Genomic DNA, 25240 nt, shown 5'->3' with positions numbered 1-25240 from the left:
CGCTCGGAGCCACAGCGCACACCGCGCTTCGGCCACGGCCGGTGCTTTGGGGTCTGCAGAGGCCGTCCTCGGCGCAGGGCGTCCCATGCGGGTGAGTTACTGGGCTGTAAACAGGATTACCTCCTGCTAAGCTGTCACGTTTCTACAAAATACTTTGGGGGATTAGTGTTTCTCGCTGCTTTTGTACAAATGCCCTTTCTACGGGAGAAACGGTGTCTCTGCTGTACAAGGGCAGCTTCAAGACCTTCAGAGTTACTGCAGCTTCACCTGAACTGTGTCTGTCATGAACCGTGTTCTCTAGAATAGCCCGAGCTCTGTGACATGGTTTATTTTGTCCTGTCAGACAGACAGACCACAGTGCCCTGCCCAGCAACAGCCCTGGAGCCAGGTTTCTTTACTCATCATTTCTTTTTCTTTGTTCCATATTTTGCCTTCTTCCCCTTTTCTTCCTGCTTTGATAGCTGTTTCTCCAAATTCTTCTTGAGGTTCTGGTAGGGGCCCAGGTTTCTGCGGACCATTATCCCTCTCCACCAGGCCTGCAGCTGGAAGAGAGAGAGAGGTTTTAGGGGAAATCACTTGCTGGAGTACCTGGTACAGCTCAACGGCCAGAGCCTCCCTCCTGCACTCCCCAGCCCCTGGCCCCCGCAGCAGCAGCTGGGCCTGTGCTGGTGACACTGAAGGTACCCACGTCTGGGCTGAGGACATTGGTGGTGGCAAGGGGATGAGCAGGGCAACCGCCCCGTGACCCTCCCTGTGTCACCCAGGCAGCGGGGCTGGTCTGATGAGCACAGCCCCGAGTCATTTGAGGAGACTGGTTTCTGCCCTTTGATCCCCTCTCAAACACCTGCAGCTGGCTTTGCGTCTGCCCCAGAAGAAAGGGTCAGGCTTCATCTGTCCTTGCCTTGGGCCGCCCCACACCAGCCAACTTTCTCAGGCCGTTCTCTGCCCAAACAAAGCCTGTGGAGCAAATGATGAACGCCCAGCTGCTGATGGAACGGCACTGCCGCAGCTTGGCTCCCCTTTACCTTCAGGATGCTCTTCAGCTCCAGGGCATCCTGCTCTCGTTGTCGTTTTTCAGCCTCTCTTTCTGCTCGGTCTCTGATGATGGTTTCCTCAAACATCTGGCACTGCAAGAGAGCACAGGAGCGGCAACAGCCACGTGAAAAACGCATCCCCTGCGCTGTAGGGCCAACCTTCTAGGCTCACTCTGCCCAGCAGCTTGGCAGGGCAGGGCTCACCTGGACCTTGGTGCGAGGAGTCTTCTCCTCTGACCCCATCCTTGCTACATGCTTTTCACAGCCCCCCAGCGGCTGCTCCGGCCCGTGGGTCCCACCCTCTGCACCAAGGAGCTCCCTGGCAGCCCAAGGGTAATGTGCAAGCACCGACCTTCCTCCCCCACCTCCTTTTTTTGATCTTTCCTGAATCCAGATGGCGAATGTTGCTCATTACCAGCCTCAGTCCTAGGGCACTGAGAGCTGCTGCCAAAGTGAAACCTCTCACGGCCTGGCTGCAATTAACCCTCTGGTCCTGTGCTGTAAAATGGCTCTCTGATGGCGTCTCGGGCAACAGATGGTGGTGGGAAGGAGGCGTGCTCCCCCAGGCCAGGCAGCAGATGATCCACAAACACACTTGGGACACCGAGATGACAGTGTACAGAGTGAAAAATGAGCCCACCAGCAGGGAAACATCTAACTCGGTCCCATCATCTCAGAGCCAGTGACAGTAAGGAATGATTACAAGTCCATTCCTTCTGGCTTTAAAACACCCCTTTTCCTAGACAATTCTTTCTGCCCTGTGCTGCCTGCTCTGCTGTGCCTGCATAGCTGTGATCACAGCCCAGCAATTAACCAAGAAAATAACGTGGAGCAGGAATGGTTTTAACTGGAATCAGTTCCCTTCTAGCAGCGCTGTGCGTCTGCAGGAGGGGATGGAGCTGCCATTTCCAGTCCCAGCCGGGCGTACCCAGGTGTCGTTAGAAGGAGCAGATTTGGTCAGACTGAGGCACCAAGCTGTGGTGAGGCAGTTCCTGTACTGCTGGGGTGGAACAGTGTCTTTGCCCTTCACAAAGGCTGTCAGTAGCTCTCTGAGTACTTGCTGGTATTTGAAAATAGCTGTAGGGGAAACATCATCCCTCCTTGATGTCACAGGTGGCAAACAGAAGATGACTATTCAGTCCCTGCCTTCCCAGCACCACTGCTTATAATCGCAGCCTACACCTCAAGATTACCGATCTTTTTCTTCCATGGTCCTGGTTCCTTATCTGAGGGTAGGAAAAAGCCGGGATGCAGGTTTGCACGGCTAAGCACTGAGATGCTGTTGATGTCTTACCTCCATGGCAATTTGTCGCAGCATTTCCAAGTTGTTTGCCTTTAATGCTTTTAGGGCATCCAGTTCTTCTTCTTTAGCATCTGTGTCGTTTTCAAACTTGTCCACCCAGTGTTCCAGCTTCTCTTCCACCTTCTGCATGGGGATAGAGTGGTGCTCAGCACGGTACAGAGTGCAGAGGGGAAAGATTTGCTACTATTATGTGGCCTGCTCTCAGGATGGTGGTGTAAATGTCCCGTAAATTTTGCATAGGCAATGTTTCCTTCTCATTTTGAAAGGTTCAGACCCCTAGGATTAGTGATAAATTACTGGTGGCCTGCAGGCCCCTCGCTGGGGATTCACCATGGAAGCCGCAGCACTGGACTGAGCTTTTAGCCCAGAAGACAGACCATGTTGGACTTTCAGAGGTCTCCATTCAGAAGAACGGAGAAGCACTGGAGGTTAGTTTTGTGCACGGTCAATCCTGGTGATGTAAGTGACAACCAGAAGCCATCCTTTGTGTGTATACAGAGGGAGGGGGGGTTAAGAAACAGAATCTGACGGTAAGAAAGCTTTTACCCTCTGCCTGACTCCCTGCCCGCTGCCTGGATTAAGCGCAGTGCACCAGGAATAAGGTCCCAAGGGACGGCACTTTACGCTATTTCAGGTTGTGAACTTGGCTTTGTCTCGCTCGTGAATAGGAGGGCAGGTGTTGCTGCAACAGTCACCCAGTTGACTTCCTCCCATTCACGAATAGCTTCTCCATAGCAACAACCATGAGTGCTTGCATGGAAAAATAATCTGAGGAAAAGCATCAATCTCATTACGGCACCACAGCTGGACACACAAGGGAGATGGGGGCCATGGTCATCCTCTTCTCTGTGGGCCCTTGTAAAGCCACCAGCTGCTGTCTGAGCGCAGAGGGGCTTGTACTTTGCCTTCTGATAGAGGTCAAATAGGCTGCAGCTTGTACTGGGAAAGTCCCCTCACTGTGAAGCGTTGCTGAGACTAAGGCTCTGGGATATAGAGGACACTAATTAATTGTGCACAAGATACAGCGCTTTTTTCATTCAAATTATGTTTTTTACATTTTATTATCATCTATTAAGTTTCGTACTGGCAGTGATGTGAGGTACCCTGAAGTAGTAAGGTTTCCTTCCAGTCATACGGTTTGTGAGGTGCTTTCCAGTGTTATTCACCGTAACGGGCACTGCTGTTGATGACACAAAAGCTCTGAACCTTTGGATCAACAGCACGAGGCCATTCATGGATGTTTGCTGCTGAAAATGGGCACAATAATTGTGAGTTAGCAATTATCCAACCCAGATTCTTGCTCAGATTAAGATAAGGCAAAACTGGGCTGGCAGTTTGTGTCATTTCCTTCTTAGTGCCCCCTCTGTGCAACACTTGGGTGTGTGAAACTGTTGCCCTCCCTTTGAGCAGCAGCAGCCCCACTCTTGACTCAGTCCCTGGGAGCCCCAGCTACTGCTAAGGGAGGTCTAAATAAAATTCCAATTAGCTGAATAACTAACAACTATCTGAGGGAGGGAAAAGATGTAATGCCTGAATAAACAATGCCGATCATTACATGAACTCTAATTTTAAGGAAATGTATCCAAATGAAGCAAATCCCAAGTCTGGGAGAGCTGGGTTAATTAAGACTTGAGGATTAATGGTCATTCAAACAGCAAAAATCATGAACCTGGTTAGTTTGAAGGAGCAATAACTCGTTTTCTTTAGGCACTAATTGATAATGTTTACCAGTTGCTATTTGAAGCATTAGCAGAAAGTGCCACATACCTTATGGAGTCGCCTGAGGAAATTATCAATCTCCATGTGGACTCGAATCTCCTCATCACTTTTCCTCCTCAGCTTCTGTGACCGGTGCAGACAGAAAACAGGAGAGACCATGTTAGAGCACACGGAGGAGCAATTTGTGTAGTCCACACATGTTTTTCCCAGTGACAAAACTAACTGAGGCAGCCTCGCCCCGGGCCATCCGTGAGAAAGGGACAACTAGATCAGACCTTGGTCAGTCAAAATAAAAAAAAAAAAAGCTTGCAAAACCAGACCAGTTTTCTGGTCCAGTTCACCACGCGGCCACATGAACAGCTCTATCAGCATCATGTGCTGTGGGCCAGGCTGGGAGCTCGGGCTGCTTATGTTGCTAAATGGCCTCATAACTACACCCTTTGGACATAGTTATGGGCACGTTTCTCTGACAATGGTATCAGTTTAAGCAGTCCCTGCCTCCAGCCGCTGTCCCCTGCAGCCATGGCATCCCGGCTGTTGCTGTTTGCAGGACCATACAGAGAAGCAGTGGAAGAGATAAAGATTTCTAAATGGGGTGAGTTTCCCGATCCCGTTCAAACAGTCGTGTTGGTGACTTTGATGGAGAACAGAAAGGGCATCTGGGGAGAAGAGGGACGACTCTTTCTTTACTAGCTGGACGTGCCTTCCAGTAGGGGCTGTGGGGAAGGGCTTACCTGAATTTCCTCATCCAGGGCATTCTCTGCATTGCTGCACTTCTTCTGGGTTTGGTGGACCTGGAGGTCTGTGCTTTTCTTCATGTAGCAGCTCTCCATGTTCGTTTTGGCCTTCACCTCTAGGAGCTGATCTTTGAGGAAGGCAATCATAGTATCTCGGTTCTAGTGGAAGAGAGGGAAGCATAAAAGCAAACCTGGAGACCGAGGTCAGCCCACTGTTTCTTCACCTCTCCACTCCCTGATAAACTCAGAAGGGACAAGACTATAGGCTTCACACTTTCCCTGAATGTTGCCCCATTTCAGCCTCTGCTTCAAAGGGAAGTTTGGTTTTTAACCCATAGAGAAGGCAATAAACCCATCAGTGAGGAGTGATTACTCCTGGAGAGGGCAGAGTGATGAAAAGAGTGGGGCAAGAAGCCAGGCCTCTGGCCTCTCATCCGGGAACGGATTCAGGCCTGCTTATTATAAACATGAAAGAAGCCCAACAATTTCAACTGCTTAGAGTTAGGCTTTAGTAACCTCTTGGATTAGGCCATCTCAATCAGTGAGCATCTGTAAGAGGAGGATGATGCCTCAGCCCCACGTACGCAAAAGTTTGATTTCCTAAAATATACTGTATTCCTTGGAATAGTTATGCTAGTTATGCAGCAACAGTATAAACACAACCTTAGGACCGGGTAAAAATCTAATCTCTACTTGCTTATATGTTGAAACAGTTGTTTCTTGAAGTCTTACCAGGGAGATGGTGCCCACTTTATTATAAAAGCGTACACTGAGGGCAAGTAAGAAGTGCCAAGGAAAAGCTGGCTCAGAGGTCCCAGCCTCTCCCCGTGCCCTGTTTTGCAATGGAACTGAGCTCTCCTGGGGGAATTCTGTCCCCAGGAGCTCCCCTATGGGCAAGAATCCTGAGCCAACGTGCTCCGTCTGTCCGCCTTTTGGGGTGCGCTCAGGAAGCGAAAAGCGCATTTGCTTGGTTTGGGATTGTGGTTTCGTTTACTCCTTTTTAATGAATTTCTTTGAGTGACAGATAAAAATTTATTAATCTGGGGTTGGAACTTGGAAGAACCGTCTGTAAAATTAAAAACTCTAGACTGTTGTCTTAAGAGTTAAAAAGGTCATCAAAGTCTCCTGTGCAATTATGCAAGATCCATCGTAATGCCTCTGGTTTGGCGCCCGGTTGCTCCATTACAGCCTTTCTCTTTGCTTTCCTGCCATGCCATGACAGGTCTGACATTCATCAGCCAGACCTTGCAGCTGAAGATGAAATACCAAAGTGCTGGCATTTCAATGTTTTGAAGCCCACGTATCTTGTCTCTGAAGCACCCTCGCATTCTTTAGCTCTGTAAACATGGAAAAATGCCACAGGAAGAAGCCAGCTCAACAGTGCTGTGTTTAAAAGCCTATGCAGCATGACTCATTTGGAAAAGGTTTCCTTATAAGAGTTTGGAGCAGTTAAAAGGAAAATCCTTCCCTCTGCACCCCTTGTCGGACATAGTTAGGAAGAGTAAAGTATATTTATAAGGCTCAAGACAATTAGGGGCCTTGGCTGATGCTGTTTCGTGGGTTTAGAAGTCATGCATTCAAATTTTTTTGAAGGTTTCCAACATCAGATATTCCTTTACAGCCATATCATCATATGACTGCAGACAGCTACAGACATGACCCATTTGTGCCCTATTAAGGTTTCTGGTAATGGCCTTTGTTTTCCTTGGTGTGAAATTTTGGTGGGCGTTGGGAGAGGTTGTGTGGGGTCAGAAGACATGGGAGGTGACCACACCACTTTATTTTGAGATTGTCTTCCTCTATCATGGTGGAATCATGTCTAAATTGAGGGGCTGGCAGACAGACTGGGGAGATCCTAATGAAAACCACCAATTTTTTGTGGTACCGAAGCTCAGCAAAGCCAAGTGCTGCTGATGGCAGCGTGTTACTGCTCTCTGCTAAGGATCTGCAAATAGGTCAGAAAAAAAAGGGCTCAGCCTGGGTTACAAAGTACTTGGCTATTAGAGAGGTGGGGCAGAGCATGAACACTTCACCAAGTTATTTTCTTTTTCATTTCATATTTTAGTAAAGTAGAGGAAAAGTGCTTTTGATGCCAGCGCCCCAGGCCTGAGCCGGGATGGGGGCCCATCTGCTCTGTTTGTTTTCTTTGTTGTACGGCGTGTTTGTGGTTTGGATTTGGGCTGTGGTGTTGTAAAACATCTTTGTTAGAGGTGGGGAGTCTGGGGGCTTTGGTTACACAATCCAAAGCAGACGGGAAGTGAAATGTAAAACCCCACTGGTGGTTTTACAGCAACCCATTGGCTTGGAGGGGGAAAGTCAGCTGCGGGCATGTGGGCAGCTACTGCAGCCCAACCGATGGCCCTGGCCCTGCAGAACTGGGGCACGTTTGGTATTGGGTTGCAGGTAGTAAATGCAGCAGTAAATGCCCACAAGCTGTGGGCACCATCTGTAGAGCGTGCTGTTCCCCAAACTTCAGGGACAGGCACTGGGAAAATGAGTTAATATTTACTCATTCTGGTTTATCATAGCAGAGGTCCCAGCCAAGACACGGAGCGCTTTCATAGTTACTGCAGTAAACCTCTGGGCTGCTTATTTGGGATGTGACTTCAGCGCTGAATCTGCCAAACCAAAGATGCAAAATCATACCTCGTGTGTCCAAAACTATCACAAAACGGGCAGAGACCAAGATCAAAACCCAGGAAATAGTTGTCAAGAGCCAGTCTGCTTCGCAAGCAGGTAAACAAGCTGATTTTCTCTGATCTCTCAGCTCGCAGACGGCAGCTCAGAGGCCTGTCTGCTGCTGTTCTCCAGTGCCATAGGAGTCTGCCCCGCAGACGCTGTTTGGCTGCAAAAGCAACTGCTCTTAGCTGGAAAGGGCACGCACACTCCTGTGTTTTCATTTACTTTGATTTCTCTCTCTCTTGCGAGTGCCACCTAGATCTCTCAGCTCTCCCTGTACTAATACAGCAATTAGTATTTACAGCCACTTAAAATACGGCTGGTTACAAAAACAGCAAACAGGAGCAAACAGTTTGAGGAATTTCACCAGCAGTGGGACAAACCCCCCGCCGCACACCCAATGCCCGCCGTTTGGCAGGCCCTTGGAGGGGGCAGGGGGACGGGTGCTGTGCGATGTGCAGGCAGCGAGGGCAGGCAGAGCATCCCGCTGCCTGCCTCCTGGCTGCCACACCGAGTGCGTACGAGCTCGAGTCTCCCCGCTGGCAGCTGCAAAGCCTGGAGATACGCTTAGATCTACACACCTCCTGCAGCCTGGACTTGCTCCCCCTGAAATCAGCCCAACAGACACTTCGATAAGGCCATAGCCCACATCTCTTCCAGCTGCCAGAAGATCCCCATGCTGTGCGCCCCCAAGAAATGCCTCAGCTGAAAGGACGGCAGGCCTGGAAGCTCACCCGGCTTCGACAGAATGGCTTCTGCAGCCCTCTCCTAGCTCGCCTCCAGTCCCAACAACTGCCGGAGCAAGCTGTGTGAGGGGCACTTTGCTGGCAGAGGGAGCAGACCTGTTGGCAGCAGCACTCTTGTGGAAAGTCCTGTCCTGTCCCTCTGGAGCCAGGTTTGGATCTAGTGCACCAGCTCCGGGTCCTGCTGAGCTGCCCTGGGGCTCTGCCAGCAGTGGAGTGAAGTCACCTGGGAGCTCAAGACCACCACAAGCCTTGTGCCTTCCACTGTAATCGCCTGGTGCATTTCTCCAGTAGAAACATGCACCAGCGGGTGTGTATATATGTTTAAAACATTCCCCCAGCACACTTCATTGATGCATTTGTTCTCCTGGGAGAGGATGAAGGAAGAAACATGATGGATTTTAGTCACACTAAAAGCACTACCAAGCGACGTGCTGGGACAGTGGAGCTGAGTGTGTTATGACAGCCCACACAGAATAAAAGTTACGGACCTGTTTTCACTGGTACCGTGGTGCAGTGTCTTGGGTTTCTGTCTGGTAGGTAGCCTGCAATATTACTGCTTGTTATAAAATTGTACTATGTCTTGCACACACGTATGGCATGAGTATACCACAAAACCCGGAGGACATAAAAAGTCCTGTAGGTGAATGGCAAGGCAGGAATTATAAAGTTTACATTTCCTAAATTATTTTTTTAAACTATATAATCCTATATGATATTAACTTGTTTCAAATCTGTACAGACTCCCATCACTTACCCAGGAAACTAGAGAAAGTATTTTTGTACAAGCTAGAAAATGAAGACTGCAGCAGCAAACGGAACTCCTGCAGCCAAACTAGAGCTATCGGTGATGCTCCTGCACGGAGGGGTAAGAGCAAAACCAGACCAGTCATTTCAGCTCCTTTAGAGACATCAGTCCTTTCCAAGAGGAATGAAAACAAAGTAAATAAGAATATTTAGCATTTGATTTGTGCTCCATTAGGAAGAGAAATGAGCTGAGCAGAGTAATGCAGCATTAATTAGCATCTCATTAAGGGGTAGCAAGGCTGACAATACAAACATACAGGCAACATGCGTGAAGCAAAGACCGTGTTTTTCTGGTTCCATGATAAGATTTGCTCACTTTTGTTTTCTCATCCACTAGACCGGAGGCAACCATGTAGTCTTTTGTCTACAGGTCTGTTCATTATTACTGTTCAAAGTACTCCAAAATCAGCAAGCTGTATTTTTGTTTTTAATTAGTTGGCAAGGTGACAAATCATGCAAGTGTCTGTAAAACTGCCTATGGGAAAATCCCATATGAAGCGAACAGAAATTATTCTCCCTTGGGAGACACAGTGAGACACCATTATTTTTGGCACAGGAGGAAAGCAATACTTGAAAGTAGTCTGGTCTTTGATTTGTTATCAAAGCTGAAACTATAAGGAAGCTCAGAAAATTACTCTTAAGCTGGAAATATAAAACAAAATCCCAGATGAGTGGAGATCCCACTTGATGAGGCAAAAAGCAAGAACTAAATTAGCAGAAGGTACTGAAAGAACATGGAGAAGAGCACCCTCTCAGCACGGGAGCTACACACCTTCTTATGACTGCAAGAGGCAGGAGAGGAGCAGGACAGGACACAGGGAAGCACCCAGCCTGACTGCACAGCGCCAGGGCCATGCTGCTAGTGTGAGATGGGATGATTAGAGCCCCCTATACACCTGTCCCTGGGAAGGCATTAAACAAGATGTATATCGTGTGCACAGACACTGTGAGGTCTGAGGGGCACTACACAGAAGGAGAACTACCTCATCATATTCACTAGCCTGGGGAGCAGGAGAAGAGGAGCTTCCCAGGAGCCATCAGGATCTGACTGAGAAGGGACAATGTGCACAAGCAAACAGACAACGTACAGTCCCTGAGCCTGACAAACTACCCAGCTGATTTCATTTAACTGCCACACAGACATCAAGGGACTTTTAGGTTGTCTCATAGGGCCTGGAAATGGGCTCCCATACCATTTCCAGTGGCAGTAAGTATATACTGGGGTATACAGCTCCCCTTTTCAGTCCTGGTTCTCACCTCTACATCCTTTAGATTTTCTGTCCAAATCTGTAGGGAAAAAAAGTTCATCCTGCATTTCTCTTTTAGTTCCCACAACTGTTCTTTCTTGGTGCATCTCGTAACATTCTAACTTTTCCATTTCTTTCAGTGACTCCTCTTCTTTCTCTTCTCTGTTATGTCCATAGTTTTTTTTCCAGTGTTCTTTTCATCCTGTTACACTTCCCAGTGTATGTTACGCATTTCCAGGATTTCTGCTAGTAGGTGAGTACTGACCTACATGAATTTTCCCATCTTTTATGTTCCTGCTTTCTTCTCTGAAGTTCTTATATCTTCCCAGATTTCTGGTCTTCAGTCAGTTATAGATAGCTGCATACACTGCCAGCGCCAATAGATCCTTCATGTTCTTACAACCATCCTGTATTTACAATTAAACTTTCTACTGCATATGCATCCAAGCTTCAAAAACCTTCATGTTCTATAAACTGTACTTCACCAGCATGTCAGTGGCTTAAAGTTCCTCTCTGTAGCCAACTAGATCCTGGCTTGATTACTGTCCATGCTTTTGTCCAAAGACAAAATTCAGTGATACCAATTGTTTCCTCAGATGCTTTTGCTGTCCTCTTGCTCAACACTGAACCAAGCGTCAGAGTCTTGTTCCTTCTCCTAGTCCCTGTATAGCTCTGAACCTGCCTGCCTTTTGCTTGTTTTCTGTCACACACTCTTTCCTGCCTCAGCAGGGCCAGGCAACGTTTCCCTGTTTCTGCACAGAACTGTGTGTGCTTTTGCTCTAAAGCACACACGAGCATCAAGTCTGAGCTGCCTGGTGAGCATCACAGTGACCTGTGATATGCCATTCAATTGATCTGCACTTGTGTAACATGTCTGACATTTCCAGAATGTCCCAGGTTTACTGTGCACGCACACGCTATTTGCATACTGCAGACAGAAGGGCTGAAGCTTTCCAGAAAGATAAAGTAGACAGCATATATGCAATAACATTAATCTGCCCTTGTATAGGACTCCCATGTTTGGGATTTTCTAGTATCTGGAAGACTAGAAAAAGATATTAAAATCATGACATTTTCCCCAAACAAAATTGTATGTAGAAAAATGACATGCCCCTATGCCAAGTCTCTCTCTCACTCCCTCATCATCACACTTTCTTCTGTGCCGGGTGTCATGTCTGTGTGAGTAAGCATGACAGAATCTTAGATACTGCTATCTGCAGATAACCTCTTTCTTACTGAGTGCAGATGTCCATGCTCTGCCACTCCCAGAAGCGGTTTTGGGTATTCTAACTTGATCATGGTCTCTCATGATTAATGAGCACTTTATGCTCCCATTTGAAAACCAATGGACGCTGTTTTCAAAGTCATTAGCAGGCTTTTTTCAGAATACAAATTTTTATTGCAGTTACTCTGCTTCTATATTCCTAAATGATGGATCACTATATATGCCACAAGTCCTCTCATCTGAGTGCTAGTTCCCGGACAGCAGGGGCCAGCTTGCTCACAGGCCTCCCCCCTGGAGTGATACCTACAGCTAAGTGATCTCACCTGAAGTTCTAATTCAGTTTCTTTCTTGATATCTTGCAGCTGTTCCTCAAGTGACTTTATCTCTTTCTTTCCTTCCTCCTCCCTGAAGAAAAATGGATAAATACAATCACTTGGATAAATCAAGAAAGACAAGAGCTGTTTACCTAGAAGGGGAACTTCCTGTCTCCTGATACACTCTGGCACCTTGCTGAGTGCTGCCCCACTTATCCTGCTCAATCAATGAGTTTCTAACAGCTGAACTTAAATAATTGCACTCAAAAGCTTGGCCTGCTTCTTCAGACCAGCAGAAGACAAGCTGCTTCATGTGGCTAAGTAGCAAGAAAGGCATTTATCTCTTCACTCTGTGCCTTGGGGAGGCAGCACATCTGCAAGTCACAGAGACTTCTCACCAAACCTAGTGACTTGGTAAGTAAATCCTGAAAGAAAAGGTGCACAGACTGAGCAAGGAGGATGAGAATGGAAGGGAGAATGAGCCAAAAAACAGGGGATGCTCTTGTTGAAAGCCTGGAGTGGAGTTAAGGATGTTGCAATTCCTATAGCAGAGAGGTAAGATGCCTATGATTGAGTCACTGTTTCTGCATTTCAGGCAAAAATCTCCCTGATTCTGTGCAGAAGCAGACCTGAGCACCAGACAGTGCCAGATTGTCTGAGTTTCATTATATGTATGGAGAATGTTTTTTTTTTTATATCAGACTTAAAATCTTTCAAAAGACACTGCCTCAGGTTCTGAGATCCATGAAGGGATATGAGTGAAGGCCAAAAGCTAGAGAGGTATTTACCTGTCTAAAACAAAACAGATAACGCTTTGTTCTAGGTCTTATTCTCTTATTTCACTCAGAGTGCTTTTCTAATTTAATCTAATAATGCACATGATTTGATTTAAAGCCAGTAAATACTACAGTTGGTACTTGAGATTTTGTACCCCATCACAACCTTACAATCAAACATGCATTTCATTTTCAGAGTCTTTAGCTGGGTGATTGTGATGAACAAAAGCTCTTGATAAGGAGTTCCAGTCTTACTGCAGACTGCTTTCAGACTAGTATATTGACACAAAACCAGGCAAATATGTATTATACTGAAAGACAGATCAAGTTCATTCCATGAAAAGAATGTGTAGTAGAACAGACAACATAGTGGCTAGATGTGATTGACAGAATGGAATAAAAAGGATTATGTCCTTCCTGATTATAATTTCTCTGCTCCTTTTTGCCTTCTAGTATTGGACAGTTATTCTACAAGCAATTGCTGCTTTCGTTTTTGCTTTCTGTCTCTTCCATGGATAAACAATAAATCCTTTGGGTTTAGATAGTGGAAGAGTTGGGTTTCGTGCTTGAAATCACACTTTTCACTGGAAGCTGGGGACTTGTCCTGGAGGCAGACCCATGAGCCACCACTGGAGCTGTTCCAGTAGATTGGACTCAGGACAAATCATGAATTCCAGCAACTTTGCTGTCTGCCCTAAATGATGGGCCTAAGCTGCTACATAGAACACACTAGCTTTAAAATGGTCACATACTTCTCTGATGACAGCTATTCTCTCTGACAGGCTGGGGTTGAACCAGAGCTTCCCATGCCAAAAAGCTCCAAACCTCTAGTGCACAGAAGTTTGAACTAAGGAATCACCAGTTTGAGCTGAGATGATAACAAATCTGTAATCTACAAGATTTGGGACAGAAGAGGTTGTATAGCACAGTGTTTGATGGATTAGCCTTAAATAAGACAACTGTCTCTGCCACCATCTGTGCTAGCCCCTCACTGCTACTGGGAAAAGGGAGCATATTTGCATATGGGTCAGAGCAGATTCTCCTGGGCATCACATAACCTAAAGACCATATGTTGCTGGCCCTCATTTGAACAGATTCTCTGCTGTTCTGGCTTTCACTGGGGACAAGAGTTAAAAGATCAGGGAGCTCCTACATCACATTATGTTTTAATTGATATAGGGCAGCATTTGCGTTAATGCAGACACTGGTGTCCACTGTGGTCAAAGCTCAGGCAATTCCTAGCTCAGATCAGTATCAGAACCACCAGATATTTCTTTCTGAAGGGGAAAGAAGTGCCCTGAGCAGAAATGGCCTTTGGCTTTCATCAGTTAAGCAGGGAAGTACTGAATACAACACTGACCTGATAAGGATGTCATGAAACTTGCTCTTTTTTTCCTTCTCTCTCTCATTAGCTTCTGTTAGGCTATTAAATGTTCCTGATTCCTGCATCTTTTTCATAGTGACTGTAATTACATCATTTGCATACTGCCTGCCAGGAAGAAAAGGAACACAACAGTAATTTATAGGTGCTGGTACTTTTATTGATTGTTTACAGCTCAAAAGGCAAGGAAATACAAGATCCCACTTCTGTTCTTATGTCCTATCAAACTCAAGAGTGCTTCTCCCATGGTACCTGCTTCTTGTACATCTGGAGAACTGTATTTGGAGTTGGTTGAAGTTTATAATTTAAAAATGCTGCCCTGAATGCTACTCTAGGAAATAGCAAGCAAAACCATATCCATGCTGTGCCAGACTATGCTGCCATTAGGAAGAAGGCTGTTGGCCTTGCAGTAGTGGTGACAGACAGGTGGATCTTGGAAAATGAGACCTGGGTATGCAGACAAGTGTATCTATGGAGGGATATCTGGGTGCCAAAATACCCCTGTACAGCCCTAAGCTGATCTCAACAAACACATGGTCTTACCCAGTTTACTGAATTTCATGGTGCATATGGTAGTTATATTTTAGCTGCATTTTCCTCATTTGTGTTAGGATCTTCTTTAAGCCCTTTGAAATAATATTAAAGGACAGAAGCCAGGATGTAGAAAAATGAATACTGAATGCTCAGCTCCCCAATCTGTCTTTTAAGCCAAAGGCTGCTGGTATTTCTGCAAATCAATGCACTGGATTAGGTGCAGGAATAAAATTTATCTTTAAAAAGGAATTATTTTGTTTTTATACCTGTATATATCTTTATTATATACCTTTATACCTATATATCTGTTCTATAAAGGAGAATGGCTGTAGCTGCCATAGAGGCTCTGTGTGCCCTGCAGAATAACTGAGGTCACGAGACAATACTGAGATCCCACTTTGCCTGTACGTATCTGCTAGAGAAACCTGACTCCTGATACCAGAACATCAGCATGGGCTACTACCTGGCATGAATTCCATCCAAGCAACTGTTATTAACTGGGTAATATTTTGCAACTCCATTCAAAATAAACTGATTGTCATTACTTGGCATCCAGAAGCAAGCGAAGGCCAAAACTAAATGGCCTGTGAAGCTAGACCTCACTGCTCTTCTTCTGGACCAAGACTGAGGTACACCAACAGTGGGAGAGCAGGAAGCTTGTATTTTTGCTGTCAAAAGATAGACTGAGAACTTTACGGCTCTAAGCATCCCCCACAGTCATTGTATTTGTGCTTCACTCACCTGTCAGCCTGAATTTTTCTGAGATTCTCTGCAGACGGAGCACTGTGTTTCATGGCCCTATTGGAAAGACGATGGGTGCTTTTTAGATCTTCAGTTTTCCCCAGCTGCTGCTTGTGTTCAACACTTTTCAGAGATGTGGAGGTAACTGTTTCCCCTCTCCCTTCCCTTGCTGACATAAGCTCTTTGTCCAGCTCCTTCTGGGTCTCTATGATTTCTTTAATTTCGTGGCTGCCAGTCTAAAAGGGAATAAGAGACACCTGCTTGCACATTGGGCAGTAGAAATAAACCTTTTGTAACGTTATGTGAGAGGAAGAAAAATGAATAATAAACTAGAATGAAGGTATACTAAGAGCAGCTGATAGTGTATGTTAGATTCTGCAAGAGTAGAAGAGCAGAAACATTTACCTTGGTTAGCTCTGAGCACACAATATAGGCCTATTGAAGTTTTACTGGATCTCAAGTCCTGGAGCGACAGGACTAGAAAAGACCTCAAAAGGTGAATTCATCTGCCCCAAGAGATGATGCTTCAGACTGTGTCATTCCTGACATGTTCTTGATGACCTCCAGCAATGGAGACTATGCACCCTCCTGCCAGTACCAGCACATCACAACAATCTTTACCATAAGAAAGTTTTCCCCTCAGCTGCAGTTGAGCCCCTGGCTTCTTGTCCTGGTCTCTGTAGGCACAGAGAACAAATCATTCCTTCCTTCTTTGCAGCTGCTTTTATGTACTGGAAGACTTAGTCTGTTTCTTCTCCCGCCTTCTCTCCATCTTTGCCATTTCCCACTGCCTGTCACCCCCACCTTTCCCTACAGTATCATTGTTATAACAAGAGCGGACATGTGTGGAAATTAAAAGTGATAGATATCAGCTATCTGCTTAGCTGTTTTTTTGAGAGAGTGACAGCAAAGGAAGTATAACATGAATTTAAGATGAAATTCAAAATACTGGCAGTTCTCTTCTACGTGGAAAGGTATCTTGTGGCTGTGCACAATTTTCTTAAAAAAAGAAAAAGCCCCAGAAAAGGAAAGTACACTATATAATCAGCTGAGGCCTTGCTTCAAGGCAGTTCTCTGCTTTACGTGCTATGGGTAAGAATGCTGGTATATACAATGGGACATTAAAAAAGAAAATTTTCTTGCCCCCCTACCAGCATCTCTGTGGCTGACCACTTAATAGCAGTACCGCTGAAGCCAGCTGACACAGTCACTGCCAGCCCCATCCTAGTCCATAGCTGCCTACTCCCCACCCTGGCTGCTCAGGGAAATGGAATAGAGAACTCACTGGGCTGAGACATTTTCCAGCAGAAAGGGGAAAAAAGAAAAGTTTGTTTTTAGCAGCACCAGTTCTCAGTTCAGATCGCTCCACAACTACACACACGTTTGTCCCAACACAGCACAGAGGGCAGAATAAAAACAAGTGGTCAGGGCAGCAAGTGTGTAGGCCAGTTACTTGTCCAAGAAGTTACTTGTTGAGCGAGGCTCCGTTAGTGTTCTGTGATGGTGCTGTAGTCCCTGAGGGGTGATCACAGAATCATGAAATTGTCAGAGTTGGAAGGGACCTCTAGAGATCATCTAGTCCAACTCCCCTGCTAAAGCAGGATTGCCCAGAGCACATTACTCAGGACTGCATCAAGGTGGGTCTTGAAAACCCCCTTCCAGAGAAGGGGACACTGTTGCCTCTCCAGAGAGGCAACATTGCATCTTGTGTATTGTTCCACCTTTCAGCTTTTGACAGTGATGTTAACAATGGTGCAGTTCCATTTGTGTTCAAAATGTCAATGATTATTGGTTTATGTCTGCATTCCCCTATGTGTGCTGGGCACTGCTTCGTTCTGAGTATCTTGGACATCTCCGGATGGGATGAATCAGCCTCTGGCGGTGCCTGACTCACCACTGACTACGGAAGGAGTCTAGGTGACTACATGTGTAGTTTTTGGACAGTTCAATTTACATTAAACGAATCTCATGCAAAGTATACACAGACCAATGAAAATGACATAGTTGATTAGAAACAAAGGGTTTAAATAGTTTGCTGGTGATGGCTGTACTTCAGAAAGAACTACTTTTGGTAAACAAACTCCTGTAATATAATGTAAATTTTATGAATGTTCTGACACATGTTTTTTAATGTCTGGGAAAGTTCAAGCCAGGCTATAACTGGATTGTCTGTAAATAGCAGGGAGTTACAAACTAATAATTACCAAATAACTATGTAAGAACAAGGAGTTTGTAAACTGCATCTGTGTAGTCTCCTAGCTGTTTATCTTTTGCTAGTCTTTTGCCAAAATTCAGCCAATAGAAAGGCTGCCTTCCTCTGGTGGACTGCACGAAGCAATGCACAAGAGTCCCCAGTCTGGGTAATCAAGGAGATGCTGGCCAACACTGTAATTAATCCTCTCAAAAATGTCATCAATGGAAATTTAGATGTCAATTTCTGAAAATGTCATTGTTTAACTGACATAGCTCCAGGGTGCTTTGCAAATACAGGTTGTCTACAAATCCAAGGATAACTGCCAAATGTAAACTGAGAAACAGGGAGGAGCAGCAAATTAAAGAGCACCAAAGTTAGCAAGTAGCTTCTCTAAGACATTTTCTTGTTTCTAAATTGTTTGTGTCTCGATTTCTTTTGGCATGTTTAAGAACACAAGTAGGGTTTACAGTCTGGGAGAAAATTTGTGTTTTAAGAAGTGACTTGGAAAAAATGAACATTTGTGATTGAAGAGAAAAGCTTAGGTGTTTTCTCTGTAATTAATGTCTATCTTTAGCATGTCTATCAGCCTGAGTCTGTGTGTCTGAAGAACAATTCCTACCGTCCTGGCGATATGCTCTTTTCTCTGTGTTTGTGCTCCTGGCACATCGGAGGTTACCCAGCTCTCTGAGGGAGGAGCATGCCCTGGAAAGAGGTGAGGTTGGCTCGCAGAGCTCTTTTAAGGGGAGGAGTGCCCTCTATTGCACAGTCTAAGTATCGTTCACGCCCTGAAATTTACAGTAAATAGCAGCTTCTGCTGCTTTGCAGTGGATTTTTTGAAAAGTAGGTAGTATTGAAAGGAAGCACGTAGGAATCAACATATTGACTTACCTTCCTCTCGCATTTTTAAGTGGTACATTAGGCAGAGCGAACAGCATTAGATCTGAAAACTCAGATCCCAGCTTTTATTTCCATCCTGGTTACACACTTTTTTTCTTCTTTTGAGTTCCTCTTATAACAGAGGTTCAAACCTGCTTAAATTGGAAATAGCCTGCTATGCCACTTAAAATATATGACAACAGAACTTAGAACCATTTACCCCTCGGGGTGGTCCCAGCCTGTTTCTTATTTCTATCAGCCACCAGAAATACACCACCTTCCTCCACAGCAACAAACCTCTGCCTGAGCATTAGGGCTTCTTCTCTTTCTTTGTATCTCTGCCCAAACCCTCTTAGTTATGAAGTTTATTAGACATAAACAAATTAATAATTTTCAGTGAGAATGGGTAGTTACTAATATATTTTGAAGTGGAATCTTTCTTAATTCATTGTCTGTGGGACTAAAGGATCTTTAGCATGGATTTAGAGAGGAACAGAAATACCCTGCGTCTGAGTACTTTCAAATAACCTATTCTTTTGCATTTTTAAAATCGCTGCCTATCTGTATAAGACCCTAGATGGTTTATTTCCTTTTCTCTAATCCTTTGCTTGTCATCCTACCACTGTGATTTAAAATTGTAAGCCCAGGAACCTCAACTTGCGTCAGTAGGGTTCTTTTCACAAAGTCTTGACAAAGGTTTCTCAGTGATGCTGCAGTATAAATAGTAAAATTGGTCATCCATGCACTTTTATTGTGTTTCTTCACCCAAGGGTCATGGAGCACTTTGCAGGAAAAGTATCTGAGTTGATTTAAAAAAAAAATGCTGCTAGAAAACATAAAACCAAGACAAGAAGAAAACCAGGAGAGATTTCTTTAGAGAACAAGGATAGAGGCACATACGTGGCTGATGTCTGTCTGGCCCTCATATGAAACCGGCATGATATATCCAAGAATTGAGAGCTGATCAACACAATTTTCCAGCACAGCAGTAAACAGCAGAGCTTCCAGATGAGTGAATTTTTCCATTTCTTTAGTCTCTGTGCTCTTGCTAAGAGGCATAAAGACAAAAGATACCAATGAGGAAGACAATATGGTGTTAGTAACAGTAATTTAAACTAAAGGTAGACCTGAAATGACCTTATTTGCAGCCTTTCATACACTTCCCTAGCTTTGTTTATAGCCTTTCATATGCTGTTTATAAGAGGAACAATGTTCCTCTGATGGCTGCATTCAGGGACATTGGGAATGTTTAGCTTTCACTAAACAAAGTAGGTCTTGGTCCCTCCTACAGCAGATCTGGGTAGACAGGCTCAGAAGGGAATGAACTGAGTGAGGTGGTCTCACTCTTCAGTTCAAGGGTGACCAGTGCTTCAAGACAGACTTTGTTCTTTGAGAAACAATAGAATGAAGGTGCCTTTTTAAAATTTAAAAAAAAAAAAAAATTCCACACTTCTTTTAAAATCGCAGGTGGTGAACCTTTGCGCTCTAATCATTCCTCATTATGACTGCATAGCTTTAATATTTTTATGATGCCAATTCCATCAGCAGGAAGTGTTACCACCTTAAGATGTTAAATGTCAAACAAGAACCAGTATCTAGACTAATAAAACTATCTTTAACGTTCTGTGTTTATTTTAAATTGCATTTCAAAAGTGATACTGCTCTGATGTACGCTTAAGCATCCCTTTGCCTTGCTTACAGATGGGATATTGTGAAAGCGCATCTAGGAAATGGTGGAAATTTGCTATTAGTCCAAGTGAAATTGGTCCACTTAGAAAAATGCATAAGAAAACAACACCCGCATAACAATGGAGAAATTCTCCAAGATTTTTAATGTTTTGGTAAGCTGTTAGACAATCCCTCCAAACTGTATACTTACAAAACAGGTATTTCTTGTATAATACTTAGAACAACTGGAGTCTGAGATAACTGGGATCCTGAATGTCATTGCAATGGCAGCATCAACATCCACTAACAAAATCTTCATTTGGCTGCTATCCTTACAACTGGATTTGTGCCATCTGTTAAACCCTTGAATAAACATATTCTAGGTCTGCAGAATGTTACAGTCCAATCTGTAAGCGTGCTAAGGAAATACATCAGACAATGCTGTTAGCGTGATTAACAGGATAAGGCATGGCCACATTCTATGAAAATTAAAGAGGTTTAAATGCAGGTATGTTCTGGATCACTGGAAATCTGTGATTTTTCATAAGTAGCTTTAGAAGTGTTTAAAAAAAAACATGCATACTCACTGTAACCTCTGTGAAACTGTTACCATTTTTCTGCATTATTTTTTGTTGGTTTTACTGAAGAAGCTATAGTTGTTTACGGTAGGAAGATTAAATTAATTTCACTTGGGCAGAAAAATGAGTCACTTTTCAGTGCAGGTTTATTAGGTGTCTATTAGTATCAGAATAGGTAAAACAAACAAAAATAACTTAGATTTTATGGATTTGTTTCTTGATGTCCCTGTCTCTTGCAGTAAGTTGTTTAATGCAACATGTATTGAAATGTGCTGTTCTTTGTAACAGGACGTGGCTTTCCTTCTGGATAAGACTAGAAAGCCTAGTGTGCAAGTGGCAGTCTGTTGCATGACAGCTACATGGATAGTCAATGAGACTGGAATATTGCTCCTTTCAGCCTGGACCCTTTTCTTTGATTAACTGAATAATAACTCAGAATGGAAGACTACCCGGTAAGGTGCACAAACTTGCATCAAGGATTTACACAAGCATTTCTGCCATGCCGCCAAGAACACAGGGTGGCAGAGAGGGTTCAGGGCTGGCATCACTCCAGTCTTATGAGCCATGAATAATGCAAAGTGCTATGATGTAGCAGGACTGGTATTTTCAGCAGATATAAAGAAGTATTAGTGCTGCCGCATAAGGCATTAGTAAACATCAGATAAGGCCTGATGCATGTTTCTAGTTGTTTATGTTAAAAAGCATGCACAGGTACACAAGACAACTAGTGGGATGATCATGGAAATAGAAATTCTGTTTTACAAGAAGTTAAAAGAATTGAGGACTGTGATTACTCTCTGTAAATATGTATGAAGAGTAGATACCAAGGAGAGACAGAGCTATTTAAGTTAAAGGATGATACTGGTCCAGGGTCAAAGGAGTGTAATTTCCCCTAAGACAGGCAATTATGATAAGGTTTCTAACTTCTGGGTGGATGAAGATATCGAGCAGCCTTTCAGACAAGATAATGGCAGAGGTGTTCTAAATTAGTTCAAGAAGCTTGTTAAACCATGGCAGGAAAAGATAACAGCAAAGGAGTGATTCTTAATTATTATCAATATGTTTGCTGTCCTCCTTCTACTATTTATACTGACTTACCTAATTAATCCCACTGTTCAGGGCTTTCGATGGTCACCTGTGACTAAGAAGGAACTGATTTCCTCCCTTTACTTCTGAGACTTTTTCTCTCCTTTCTCGTAATTATTAAAAAAAAGAAATTGCTACAGCTTGGGATAGGAATCTGATAATATCACTAACAAATAAATAACTAATAATCTGTATAATAAACTAAAAGCATTGCTTTTCATTTCTTTTCAAACTTGGAATCAGTGATAGAAGTGGAGATGCACAAATTAAATATTTTTACGTAAAGTTAGATGATGTCTCCTTCCAGTCAACAGGCATTAATAAAATACCTTTATCATGTTTTACTCATTTTTATCTTTAAAAAAAAATATCTACATTCTATATTTTGAGTCTAAACAACATGAGAATAATCTATTACATGTGGAGTCCTAATGCTAAAGATATGGTGAAAAAAGATTTGCTGTGGGAGAACTGTGACAGATGATTACGACAGCATTCTTGAAAGAAGAAATAACACTTGCAGCTCTCATAGGAAAAAGTGACTTATTTGGAAACAAAGGAGGATGCAATTGCTTTTCCTCTATCCCATCAGCAGCTTCTGTCCAAGAGAGAATTAATTCAAGATATTGATGCATGTTAAGAAAGCTCACAGCTGGAATGCTTCTCTAAAGCCTGCTGGTTTGTTCCTCCTATATACCTCCTCTTATAACTGTATACTCACTCAGCATGTGCATGTGCCAAGCCAGTCCGCTGTGGGCTTATGCTGACTTGGAAGTGAGAAGGAAACCGCTGTCTGGGGCATTAAGAGACACTACAAATAGTGAGCTGCTCTCCCTGGATTTTAGCATTAACACAGCGCCCACAAACCATCCTGATTCAGCCATTGGCATCGAGTTTAATCACTGCACTTTGCTCAACTCCTTCATTAAACTGTATTAATAAAAACAGCCAAAAAAAAAAAAAAAAGAGGTACATGAAGGATTCAGCTTCCCCCAAGAGTTTAGGTTGACATTCTTTCCCTGCTGATCTAAAGGGAAAGAAAAACATATCAAGAAATAATTTTTAAAACAACTGTATAAGAGGTCTGGCCTCCTGTTCCTTTGGGGATTGCAACTCCCTCTGCTGTGTGAGAGTCCTGGATGCACATTTCTCCCATCCTGCTGCCCGATATAATAAAAGGGCTTCAAAGGCAGCATTTTTTGTAGCATTCCTTTTAGTCAATTAAGGAGATGCCGATTAATTACAGTGATAAAATTCAAAGTTGAGAACGTCACATCTCTTTTAGCTCTGTTTTGCAAATGATTGGCAAAGAGAAATTCTGAATATCCACAGTAGCAGTGGCTGGGCCATAAATCAGAAATGCCTTCGTTTTTACCAAAAAAATGTCTCTTAGGCAAGCAAAATAGTTGTGGCCTTACAAAACTCTGCCTACCACTACAAATGCTAGAACGTAAGTTGCTCATTTGGAAAAAAAAATAGAGAGAAATAAAATAAACAGAATCACAGAATCACCTAGGTTGGAAGGGACCTTTTAAGATCATCTAGTCCAACCGATTAAACAAACAAAAAAAACAAACAAACAAAAAAACAAACAAAACAAAACAACAACAAAAAAAAAAAAAACAAAACAAAAAAAACCCCACTAACCACCAAACACAACAAAAAAAACCAAACAAAAAAAACCAAACAAAAAAAACACACACAAAACACCACCCAACACTAATCCATATCCCTGAGCACCATGTCAACTCCTCTCTTGAATACCTCCAGGGATGGTGCCTCAACCACTTTCCTGGGCAGCCCATTCCAATGCCTGACAACCCTTTCAGTAAAGAAATATTTCCTAATATCTAACCTGAACCTCCCCTGGCGTAACTTGAAGCCATTGCCCCTTGTCCTATCATCTGTAACTTGGGAGAAGAGACCGACCCCTGCCTCTCTACAGCCTCCTTTCAGGTACTTGTAGAGAGCGATAAGGTCTCCCCTCAGTCTCCTCTTCCCCAGACTGAACAACCCCAGCTCCCTCAGCCTCTCCTCGTAAGACTTATTCTCCAGACCCCTCACCAGCTTCGTTGCCCTTCTCTGGACCTGCTCCAGCACCTCAATGTCCTTCTTGTGGTAGGGGGCCCAAAACTGGACAAAACCTTGAAAAACCTTGAAAAACTTGAAAAACTCAAAACCTTGAAAAGCTGAAGTAATCTTGGTTTTGGCTTAGAGATGCAATTTAGTTTTCATCCGGATTGTAGCGAAAGACTTCCTGCTCTCTGAGGCTCTATTGATGAAAACTGACTGCAGGAATGAAAGATGTGGTGCTACTTTTAGCTGTATGTCCCATACGGGACTAAATCTGTACGGGGCAGGAAAAGATAAGATTTAGGGAGCATTGATTGTGGCATCTCTACTGCTAGAAAACAAGAGTATTTTGACAGATAGTTTATTCTCCTCAAAGTAGGGATTGTGTCCTTTCTCTGAGCAGAGATTCCTAGCACACATTTGATACTGTTCACTGGGTAGATTATTGAGCGTTGCTTTGCTTTCTTGCAGAAGCCAGCAGAATAATTTGGAGAATTCATAATATTCCATCCTTTCTCTGCTCCTACTTCCTAACAATTTCATCTCTCTAAGAAAACCCTCTGCTTATACATGCTTACAAGGCATTGAGTTCCCTGGCCCAGCAAAGTACAGATAGGCTTAATTCTCCTCCTGGATTGGGATCTAATTCCTTAGTCCAGGTTCAAACTCTCCAAGCCCAGTTGCTGACAACAGTAATTTTCATTCCAGAGATAAAATTTTCATAAAAACACTCTGTACACACATTCAAATACAGTTTAAGACACTTAGGAACCAAGTTACAGTGAAAGTCCAGATGGCTAGGGCATGTTTCATATTGGAGTAAGTTCCTAAATTACTTAAAGCGCTCTAGAAGTGCACCTGAATTTCTGGCTGTGTGAGGGAAGTGACAGAAGTCAGGAGTGAATGACCCTGACTTGAGAAAATGGCTAAGTACGTGCTTCCACCTATTCTTATTTAGGAAAACACAGGGATGTGAGATTTAGTTATAGGAATTTGAGCATAGAAATACATGTTTTCTGTCAGTGAGGTGATATCAGGAGTAAAATAAATATTGAGATGATTCACTAATTCAAGGTGAGAGCGGAGGAAGGCAGGCAGGGCTGAGAGAGCCGCCATCAGAAGGGGGCCCCGGAGCCCTGGCCACCCCAGAAGCACCAAGCACTGCCATTCACCTCCCCGCTGCCCCCTCGTAGGTCTCCACTGTTTGTTCCACCATCGCAGCCAGTTCTCGCCGCCGGGCTGCGGCTCCGCTCGCCCTTCGAGGCCTCCCCTCAACCTCCGCGCCGGGATTTGCCCCCCCGCTCCCACCCCAAGCTGCCGCAGCGCCCTGCCCACAGCGGCTGGGTCGGCGGTACCGGCCTGTCCCCCCCTGCCCGCCTGGTGCCGGTGCTGGGCCCGGCCCGACCCCGGCCCGCTCCAGCGCTCACCGCGACGCGGCGGCGCTGGCGCCCGTCTCCATGGCAACCACCAAGCTCCGGGGGCCTTGCGAGGCTGCCCAGGCGGGTGCCTGCCCAGCGTGGCTGGG

At 44.4% G+C, this 25240-nt stretch overlaps 1 protein-coding gene across 1 annotated transcript; it reads right to left on the bottom strand.

Moving 5' to 3' along the window:
- Window positions 1–401: 401 nt before the first annotated feature.
- On the bottom strand, window positions 402–25240 carry DRC9 (dynein regulatory complex subunit 9). Its single transcript, XM_074153574.1, has 10 exons — window positions 25143–25240; window positions 19211–19358; window positions 15241–15476; window positions 13945–14073; window positions 11818–11899; window positions 4791–4952; window positions 4105–4179; window positions 2329–2460; window positions 1026–1127; window positions 402–542 (listed from the first exon to the last, which is right to left on the bottom strand). Exons 1-10 carry the CDS (start codon window positions 25172–25174, stop codon window positions 402–404), a joined length of 1239 nt encoding a protein of 412 aa, XP_074009675.1. The 5' UTR covers window positions 25175–25240.

This window comes from Numenius arquata, chromosome 9 (genome assembly GCF_964106895.1).
Source record: "Numenius arquata chromosome 9, bNumArq3.hap1.1, whole genome shotgun sequence".
Taxonomy (NCBI): Eukaryota; Metazoa; Chordata; class Aves; order Charadriiformes; family Scolopacidae; genus Numenius; species Numenius arquata.
This window is presented reverse-complemented; position numbering and strand designations above follow the sequence as displayed.